The sequence below is a fragment of the Sphaerodactylus townsendi genome, linkage group LG06, assembly GCF_021028975.2.
Source record: "Sphaerodactylus townsendi isolate TG3544 linkage group LG06, MPM_Stown_v2.3, whole genome shotgun sequence".
Lineage (NCBI taxonomy): Eukaryota > Metazoa > Chordata > Lepidosauria > Squamata > Sphaerodactylidae > Sphaerodactylus > Sphaerodactylus townsendi.
Window position 1 is genome coordinate 120,975,092 of NC_059430.1, and position 10,337 is coordinate 120,985,428.

Sequence of the window (10,337 nt, forward strand, 5' to 3'; positions counted from 1 at the left end):
GCGGCAACTGGTAGACAGACTCTTACGCCAGGCAAGAGTTAGTCTGCAGTAGATGAGGGGATGGAGTTTTTGGCACCCTCTGGCTACTGCTGCACGACAGTAATCCTAATCGTACACAGCAGCTGGCCGCCACACCAAGGAAAGCATGTCTGGGTCACCTGGGCGGGAGCTGTCTTGATACATAACAAGAAGCCATGGTGGTAAGGGGAGGGGGACGGCAGTGGGAATCGCCTCTTGACCTGCTGCAAAGAAAGCCGATTCTGTTCCCCAGAAATGCTTATTGTCACTCAAGTTGCAGTGCTCCCAGCCTACCTCACAGGGTTGTTGTGAGGCCCAAAGAACATTCTTGGAACCGTGGCCCTCTCAGAGGGGAAATGACACCCAGCTCAATAAATGCATTTTTGGGGTAATGTTATTACGAGTCAGTGAGGAATTAAAAGTGCAGGATCTGAAACAAATGTCTGCCGTGCTTGCTCGCTTGAAAACAGAACACGCAATGAACCATCTAAAATGTCCCATAAAAGGGGTACTTTGGAGCAGTAGAGATGAATGGAAAAGATCTCCCTCAGCTGCCTCACAGTCTATTTTCTAAGAACACCGAGGGGAGAATTATTTACCCATAATAACCAAATAGAACCCATGTGTATAGAGGCACAGTACCGCTGAATACCACATACGTGGAGATGGACAAAAGAGAAAGGCATTTTCCCCTCTGATCAAAGCGATGGCTATGTTATTTGAGGAAACAGGCATACGGAGCTGCAGAATTCATACCCAAACTTTTACTGGCGCTTGGCCGTATTAAACCACTCATTCATACCCAAATCTAGCTCAGGGGTGTCCAACTCTGGTGCCCCAGATGTTTCATAGTTCGATTCCCATCGTAGCCTGCTGGGGAATGATGGAATGCCGTCCTATCGAGCCAGAGTTAATTTACCGGCTAAATCCTTCTTTGTCTTGTCGATGAAATTAGCTGCAGTGTCCCTGGGATGCCCTCAACTCACTGTTTTATTTACACCATGTCGCTGTGTCCCATCCCCCCACCATTTGAGGCCAAGGTATTCTCCATCCCTCTTCCACTCTCTCCCCACAATTACCTTTTGGGATGGACAGGTGATGTAGCCCTAGTATTACCACATTCACCCCCTTCCCCAAGGAGCCAGTCCTGTATTTGTAGAAGGTGCACCCAGGAAAAATAAAACCAACAAGTGAGGCATTTCCTAGCATAGAGAAATGATAGCAGGAAAAGCTTCCCCTGCTGATACTGGCCATATTATGCAGCTTTTAAAAGCACAGGAGCCTGCTAGAAAGAGAATTGGCCACCTTTTCTATACCAACACTGCAAATATGCCAGAACAGCAGAAAAGCAACTTTCCCCTTCCTCAATAATTCGTACTGAGATGCTTTGTAGGGTTCAGGGCTTTTTGTCGACTCCTCTAGATCTCTGCTGAGGAAACACCCAAAAAACCTGCCCGAGGCAAGCAAGGAGCGAGGAAATCTGGGTCCGTGTCGTTTAATTACCATCCAACATAATTACACTGCCAAAATAACAAAAACTGAAGACATATATCCCAAGAGAAACCGATTTAGCATCCAAAACGAGCAAAGGATTTTTGCCGAACGTTCCTTCAAAGGAAAAAAAACAAACGCCCTCGAGGTCTCTCCTCCTCCGAACCAGACCTGGCGGAGAAACCACAGCTCTCCTTCAAACTTCCAGTGAAGCTCCACATTGTTCCTTCAGTGAAGCGCCACGCCTCCCTCTTCCGTCTGAGGAGTCCCTTACATCCAGCCTGAGGAGAGGCCCGACAGGGTGTAGAAAACTTCGCAGGCTGGGCATGCAAACTCTTCACCTGGTGCCAGAGGTGGGACAGGCAGCTGGAAGTGATGCCGCAGTGGCAGCGAAGCGGACGGGCGAGGAGTTGCAGGTGCAGTGCCTGGCCAGGCCTTGGTGTCGCTGAGGGATTTCCATGAGTGGGCGCCAGACTGAGCTTCCCTCAGGTGCAGCAGCTGGTGCGCAGGAGATGGCTTGAGCCCGGAAGGAAGAGCGCGTCGCACAGGCTCGCTGGGCGCTTGGCCCCTTCTGGTGGGGAAGCGGAGCTTCACGACAGTCGGCTGTAGTGCGCCGCAGTCAGGCACTTAGGCGCGGATGTGGTTCTGGCTGAGAGCCCCGGGCGATGGGGTCGGCCGGGCGAGGAGGTTATCCTGGTAGGAACCACAGCAAGGGATTGGTTGCAAGACTCTGCCTCTACCTCCATGATGATGAAGTTATCCTCGCCGGCCTCCTCGGTAGTGTAGGCCTCCTGTCCGGTCCCGACACTGGCTTCCCACGGCTCGGAGGCTACCGGAATACCCCTCAGTGTCGTGCTCCAGGTCCAAGACCTCGGATAACCGAGGCTGGGGACAAAGCGAACCCTGCAAAGGAACCTTTGGGCGAAGGGCAGGAGGTGTCGGTAGGGGACAACTGCTTATTTTGCTGGTGCCTTTCGGCAGTAGCGCAGGAACTGGAAAGTGCGTGGCTGGAGATTCCCGGTGCATGCTGTATCGAATCTAGGTGTGGTCCGTAGGCAGGGAGTTCCCGTAGGGGATGGTGACAAACTGGGGCTCGGAATGCACGGGGACGAACTGGAGGGTCGCCGAGTCCAGAGAGGAGAAGTGTGGTTCCGCGTCCACAAACAAAGTGGGCGAGACCTCCGACGTCTTAATGATCACCTGCTGGAGCGGGTTGGCCTCCACTTGGCCGTCCAAGATGGCGGCCTGCTCGTCCGCCTGCAGGAGCACAGTCCTGTAAAGGGTGCAAGGGTTCGTGCCCACCCACCCTGACGTGAGGGCCGCCTGCTCCTTGCCCCCTCCCAACTGAAGAGCGCCCACGTTGACCTGAGTGTCCAGTATAGCAGCTTGCTCCTCGGCTCTGAAAAACACGGGCCTCGGGACGTTCGTCTGGTTTTCGAACAGGGCGGTCTGTAACTCCGCGTAGTGGTGTTCCTGCCCAACAGGCCTGACCTCAGCCTCCTCGTTGCCCAAGATGATGATCTGGTTTTCGGCGTTGATTATGGCGGGCTGGAAGAGCCCTTCGGCGACCTGTCCTTCCAAGATGGCCTCCTGCTTCTTCTGCCACGGATGCAGAATGCTGACCCCAACCTCGCTGTCCAAGATGGTCATGGAATTTTCCGGATAGGCGGGAATCAGCAGCTCCTCCTTACCCGAAGGCCTCGGCGAGACGCAACACCGGCTGCGGGGCCCCCTTCCGCTTACTCTGTACAGGCACCTGGATGCTCTTAGCTTTCAGCGTTCTCCTGGGTGGCGGAAGGGCTGAGCTGTCCTTGCCCCAGCTGGTTGCCAGCTGGCGAGGCTTGTAAACATAGGACACACCTGAGAGGGCGCCTGCAGCCCTTCTTGCGGCAGACCGGATGCCTGCGCAAGCACAGGTGCCACTTGATGTGCCAGCAAAATGCTGCGGCCGCCAAGGAGCCGTTGCCGCCTCGAGGCTGGCGCAGCCTGCGGGGAGAGGGCGGCCCGGGCACGGCAACCCAGCGCTGGCTGACCTCCTCTTGAGCGTGGTCTTGCAGTGCTGGGCGTAGTGCCGCTCTTCGCCAACACCTGGAAGGCGCAGGGCACTGGTAGGCTCGAGCGATACGACACGAGGGAAGGAGGGGCGATTGTGCGAATGGGGCAGGGGTGCAAGGGAGGGACCCGTTTCTCACAAGCCAGCGATTTAATGCTGGAGGTACAGATGAAGCTGGCTGAGCGAGGCGTGGTGCAGGCCGGGAAACCTCCTGAGTAGAAAGAAGGTCATGTACGCCTCTCCGTCATCGTCGCTGCTCGAAAAGTCCAAGGTTTCCCAGGAGAGGCAGTTCTTGGCGTTTTCCTGGCGGTGAAGGAAAAAGTCAGCCATTAGAATCATAGAATCTTAAGAGTTGGAAGAGACCACAAGGGCCATCATGTCCAACCCACTGCCATGCAGGAAACCACAATCAAAGCACTCCCAACATATGTTCCTCCAGCCTCTGCTTAAAAACCTCCAAAGGAGGAGACTCCACCACTCTCTGAGGCAGTGAACTCCACTGTTGCACAGCCCTGACCAGGGGTAGGGAACCTGCGGCTCTCCAGATGTTCAGGAACTACAATTCCCATCAGCCCCTACCAGCATGGCCAATTGGCCATGCAGAAACTGATAGAATTATGGATTCCTAATGGTATCTAACAAACTGATCGAAAGTTCTTCCCTAATGTTTAGGTCTACGGTTCTACTCCAACCTGGAGATTGACGACCCTTTCACAGAGAATTAACCTAAGACTCTCTGCATCAGTGTTCTCCATCCGTAAAATGGATAAATGTTAGGGTTGGGAGGTCACCACAACATGCGGAACTGTATTAAAGGGTCACGGCATTAGAAGAGTTTGAAGAAGAGTTTGGATTTATATCCCCCCTTTTCTCTCCTGCAGGAGACTCAAAGGGGTTTACAATCTCCTTGCCCTTCCCCCCTCACAACAAACACCCTGTGAGGTAGGTGGGGCTGAGAGAGCTCCGAGAAGCTGTGACTAGCCCAAGGTCACCCAGCTGGTGTGTGTGGGAGTGTACAGGCTAATCTGAATTCCCCAGATAAGCCTCCACAGCTCAGGCGGCAGAGCTGGGAATCAAACCCAGTTCCTCCAGATTAGATACACGAGCTCTTAATCTCCTACGCCGCTGCTGCTCCCCACTCACTGCTTAGGAAGGTTGAGAACCACTGGTGTAGGTGGAATCTCTTTTCCTGCACCTTGAAGCCATGACTCCGTGTCCTAGTTAGTATCTGAGGCAGCATAAAACAAGCCTGCTCCCCCTACGACATCCCATCCCTTCAAATATTTAAACACAGCTATCATGTCCCGGTAGGGCAAACGGCAACTGCTCCGAGCCCATCCGAGCACAGATAAATATGGTATCCAGGAGCACCTGAGCTCCCCACAAACTTGTTTCGCCAGTTTTCTAGCCCTTCCCGTAGTAAATGAATACTCATAAAAGGTCTGGGAAATGCCTGGCCTCACCTCAGTGGGTTTTAAAACAGAACAGCAGGATGCAATTGCTCTCCATAATGCCAGAGTGGATAGGTTTCCTAATAGCCTGGGGCGAGCACACTATGCATGTTACGTACAAGCAGTTTGCTAGTGGCTTGCGCAGCCTGCACCTTGTTATGACCAACAGAAAAAGGGGAGAGAAACACTGCCGAAAAAGAAAACATGTCAAAGTAGTGGTGGAGCAGGGGTCTGCAACCTGCGGCTCTCCAGATGTTCATGGACTACAAATTCCATCAGCCACTGCTAATTGGCCATGGTGGCAGGGGCTGATGGGAATCGTAGTCCATGGACATCTGGAGAGCCGCAGGTTGCAGACCCCTGTGGTGAAGGGAAGTGCTGTCAAGTTTGCAGCTGACTTGTGGTGACCCTGCAGCGTTTACAAGGCAAGGGATGAACAGAGGTAGTTTGCCATTGCCTGCCACTGTCAAGCGATCCTGGATTTCCTTAGAAGCCTCCCATCCAAGTACTAACTAGGGCAGTGACGTAGCTGCCACATGGACATGTGGGGACATGTGCCCCGGGCGCACGCCAATTAGTCACGTGGAGGGGTGCAAAATGGCCCCACCGTGTGATTACGCCACTGAGCATGGGAGGAGGAAGCAGAGCGGCCGTGGCTGCGCCACTTCCCACTCCGAGACAGGGTTTGGGGAGCTGGGTGGGCAGCTGCTGGGGCGGGGGGAAAGCCCCTCCTTCTGTGGTTCTGTTTAGCGTGGGGAGGGCATGGTGCGGGGACCCACGGGGGAGCAACAACATGCACATACACCACATACCAAGTGCAGAGGCAATTCCTCCAAGGTCCCGTCTTCAGCCACTTCGATTTCCGCTCCAACTTCCATCCCGGTCACCAAATCCATGGTACTCTAAAACAAGCAGGGGGAAAAAAGAAATAGACACTGTTAAGTAATCCTTTCTTGAGGAAACTTCAACCAACAGGAGCCAACTGCCTAGAACTCCAACTCCAGAATATGTAACAGCACAATTTGTCAAACTGGGAACCAGGAAAAGAGGTGGTGGACGAACCACTGCATGCCCATTGGGCTCAATGGATGTAGGGTCCAGGAGTTCTGGAAAGTGGGGACCAGATCTTGTCACTTCACAAGGCTGACTGACTATGGCTGCCAAAAGTCCATTACATGCCCAGCTTTAGTTTCTGCAAAAAGGATAACACATATTGAGGCTAAACGTTTTGGAGTAATATGAAAATAAGCAGTGCCTTTGTCTTGCGTGGTGTGGTGGTTAAGAGCAGGTGTGCTCTAATCTGGAGAACCAGTTTTGATTCCCTGCTCTGCAACTTGAGCTGTGGAGGCTTATCTGGATAACCAGATTAGCTTATGCACTCCTACATATGCCAGCTGGGTGACCTTGGGCTAGTCACAGTTCTTCGGCGTTCTCTCAGCCTCACCTACCTCACAGGGTGTTTGTTGTGAGGGGGGGAAGGGAAAGGAGATTATAAGCCCCTTTGAGCCTCCTTACAGGAGAGAAAGGGGGGGGGGGATAGAAATCCAACCTCTACTTCTTGTTAATTCACAGACTTAGTTCTACTTTACCGTTTTCTTCACAGTACTAATCACTTTCAAATCACCATATTCAAAAATTATATCCATTAATTGCATCATAAAGTGGGTGGGTGGTGTCAGATTCTCCCTAGAGCCAAGTATAATCTGGATCATGTGTCCGGCCTCCTCTGATGGTACTCTAGTATAGAGGAAAGCTACATCAAAGCTAGCAAATACTGAGTTTTTTGTTACTTGTGGGCCTTTAATCTTCATATTATTGTTTTTGGTTACTGGCACATTATGTAAACCACTACAAGTTATACTTGTGATTTATTACTGGATGTAAAAAAAAACAGTTACAGTGGAACCTCGGTTTTCATTGCCTTCGGTTTTCATCATTTTTTTCCAGTGAAAAATTGGTCTCGGTTTTCATCGATTTGCCTCGGTTTTCATCGATTTGCAGGAAGGTGCAGGGGTTTGTGGAGAAAAATCACCCGGACAAAGCTGTTGCAGGCCGTGTCTGCCACTTGTTTAATGACAATGTCTTGCCCCGTTTCAGACAAATCTTAAACAGGGGTCAGAAACAGATACTCTTTGGACAGCTTTCTGGTGTGACACTGGCCCACTGGCTCTGAAGCTGGTCGTAGTGTTATTGTTTGTTACTGTTTTCAGCCTTAAACACTATGTTTATTCACCAAAAATGTGTTTTTAGGATGTTTTTTGGAGTGCCTAGAACAGATTAATTGGATTTACATTGATTCCTATGGAAAAGTTTCCCTCGGTTTTCATCAATTCTTTTCGGACGGATTACCAACGAAAACCGAGGTTCCACTGTATTTATGAGTAGGAACGGTATATAGACCCACACATTTCACACAGCATGTAACTGTAGCAAGACAAAGGCACTGCTTATTTCCATATTACTCCTAAACGTTTAGCCTCAACATGTGTAATCTTTTTTTTCTTTTTTAACTGACTTCCGTGTTACTGCCAATTTTAATTGCTATACAACTTTAGTTGCTGGGCTGACTCACCTGAGAACACACAACACAAATGTCACACCTGCATATTAATAAGGTGCACTGGGGCCTTCCTTTACCTCTGATATTGCTTGACAAATCCCAGGTTCCAGATGACCACAGCATGCAGAAGCGAAACTGTAGAGCCTAGCATGATTCAAATAGTCTTTAAGAATACACAAACTCCTGCAGCGTGAAAAATGAGTATTTTAGACTGGCTTTTACAGCCAAAGGCAATTGGTCTAGGTCAGTGGTGGCGAACCTATGGCACTCTAATTGGCCATGCTGGCAGGGACTGATGAGAATTGTGGTCCATGAACATCTGGAGTGCCATAGGTTCGCCACCACGGGTCTAGGCCTTCACTATCAATCCTCCATTTCTAGATTCAAAATCCCAAACCAGAGATCTGGCTCTCCCAGCTTCTCGCTGACTATGCCAAAGGTGGCACACAGGAATTCAGGCCACCAGCACAACACACGCACACCCAGGACTCACAGTTTGCACTTATTCAATTCTTAGCCTCCTCTCTGAGAAAATGAGGTAGTTTGCCATTGCCTTTCCCAGTCATCTTTATCTATTTATTTATTACATTTATATCCCCCCATATCTCCAAAGACTCAATCCAGCTACACTTTACACCCTGGAAGCCGGGTATTCATTTTACCAGCCTCCGAATAATGGACGGCTGAGTTAACCTTGAGCCAGCTACCTGAAACCGACTTCCCTCGGGATCGAACTCAGAGCTTTCACTGTGTCAACTCCTTCACCCAAGGCGAAGCAGATGCCCTACTATGAGGCCAGAGATGTAACAGCATTTGCTCGATCCAATTATAGGACAATGATTTTGCCCCCCTCATGCTATATCTTTCTCTAAAGAAACACCTTGTTCTTGGCTTTGAGAAGAAGGAGGGCTTTTGATACAGGATGCTGCCTTCTCTAGAGTCAGACCGCTAGTCAAGCAAGGTTGACAAGTGGCACTTTCGCACATGCAGAATAATGCACTTTCCATCCACTTTCAATGCACTTTGCAGCTGGATTTTACTGTGCGGAATAGCAAAATCCACTTGCAAACAATTGTGAAAGTGCATTATTCTGCATGTGTGAAAGTGCCCAAAGAGTAGGTTTCTATACCCCGCTTCTCTGTACCTTTAAGGAGTCTCAAAGCATCTTAGAAACTCTTTCCCCTTCCTCTCCCTGCAACAAGCCCCTTGTGAAGTTGGTGGGCTGCAGAGAGTTCTGAGAGGGCTGTGACTGGCCCAAAGTCACCCAGCAGGCTTCATGTGCAGGGGTGAGGGGAAAGTACTAAAACTTGCCCCTAGAGAATGCATGACTACCCTTAAGGAATAGTGTAAAGCACTCTTGCCTGTAGGAAATAATGAAAGGCACCCAAGCGTGCCTTCCATTATTCCCTATGGCCAATCTTGAATTTCTTATGGGCAATCATGTAACGTCTATTGACAATCGCTGTCTTTAGTTCCAGCACCTTCCAGGACTGGGGGGTCAAACTGGTTCTCCAGATTAGAGTCCACCTGCTCTTAACCACTATTCCCACACCACAGAGAATGTCTGCTCTAGTGGGCAGCGGGTCGCAAGCGGAGAGGTCTTCCCCAGCCCCTCCTGTGCGGTCTTCTGGGCGGCCGGGGATCGAACCTGGCACCTCCTGCATGCCAGGCGACCACCTGGGCCCCTTCCTTGGGAGATCCTGAGAATGCACAAAATCTGCAATGCCCGGGAAGCGCATGCATGCAAGAAAAGACCCGAAGCCACCCTGCAGCCCAGCCCAGCCTTCGCTTCCCGCGCCAGCCTTCCCCTCCAGGCCTCCCTTCCGCTCCCGCTGCGACCTACCAAGGCCGGGCCGCCGGGCCTAGCAGCAGCTCCGGGCCAGCCCAGCAAGCCTTCCCGCATGATGCTCGCAGGCAGGCGGCCGGAAGCGCTCGGCCCCTGCGCCCACCACGCGACCGGGCAGCCGCGGCCACGCCCCCTTTGCGAAGGGAGGGGGCAGAGCGCGGCGGGTCCCGGACGACCGCGAGGGCTGCTGGGAGTTGTAGTTCCGCCGCTGTCTCCAGCTGCTCTTGAAGACCGGGGGAGGTTGAAAGGAGGGAGTTTATTGGAAAGGGGAAATGTGGGGTGAAGAGCTCACGCAAGACCTCTTCGTCGCCTTTCACCGATTTGAATCGCACACCAAACCCATTCATATTTTTTAAAGGAGTCACAAGACGTTTCTTTAAAAATTACTGCAACATTATTAACCCTGGGGTCCCTCTGGAATTTACCCCTTGAGGTTGCTTCGGTTTGTTGGGTTTTTTGCACGCCCCGAAGGGAAATCCGCTTGATCACAAGCACTGTGAGGCTGTACAAATCACTTGTCCCTTTCGGGATTTGGCAAGTTCTTTCTGTGGTTGCAACATGGTGGCACTGGGAATTCCCCCATAGGATTGACTGGTGACGAAGCAGAGGCCGGGGGTTGCATTTCATAATGTTTGGGCGATGGGCTTCTTTGCAACACCTTCGGGGTCAAAAGTGACTTTGTGCAAAAGGATATTTGATAATAAATTGAAAATAAAGTATTCTTTGTGCAAGAGACTAATGCAATGAAATTAAAATAATTTTTTGTGCAAAATAATATCTAATAATAAAGGAACGCGGGGACAAAGAGGGCCACTTCTGATTTTCGTTCACAGTTCCCATTCCTCGCCTTATCCCTCTTATTCCATCCATTATGCATCACTGCCAGGATCGTAGGTAGACTCCTCCCCCATCTGTTCC

General features: G+C 51.0%; 1 protein-coding gene across 2 annotated transcripts; it reads right to left on the bottom strand.

Annotated features, from left to right (window-relative positions):
- Positions 1-1,497: 1,497 nt before the first annotated feature.
- Positions 1,498-9,547, bottom strand: LOC125434195. 2 transcript variants are annotated; one of them, XM_048499223.1, is made up of 4 exons: positions 9,417-9,475; positions 7,651-7,717; positions 5,826-5,915; positions 1,498-3,865 (listed from the first exon to the last, which is right to left on the bottom strand). In XM_048499223.1, the coding sequence occupies exon 4, from the start codon at positions 3,157-3,159 to the stop codon at positions 2,548-2,550; it is 612 nt and encodes a 203-aa protein (XP_048355180.1). In that variant the 5' UTR covers positions 3,160-3,865; positions 5,826-5,915; positions 7,651-7,717; positions 9,417-9,475; the 3' UTR covers positions 1,498-2,547. The 2 variants fall into 2 exon arrangements, with proteins under 2 accessions (XP_048355180.1, XP_048355179.1); XM_048499222.1 differs by lacking the exon at positions 7,651-7,717 and having other exon boundaries at positions 9,417-9,547.
- Between the last annotated feature and the right edge of the window lie 790 nt (positions 9,548-10,337).

Coding starts and splice junctions, on each gene's coding strand:
- LOC125434195 (XM_048499222.1), bottom strand. CDS start 3,159: ATGACCATCTTGGACAGCGAGGTTGGGGTCAGCATTCTGCATCCGTGG.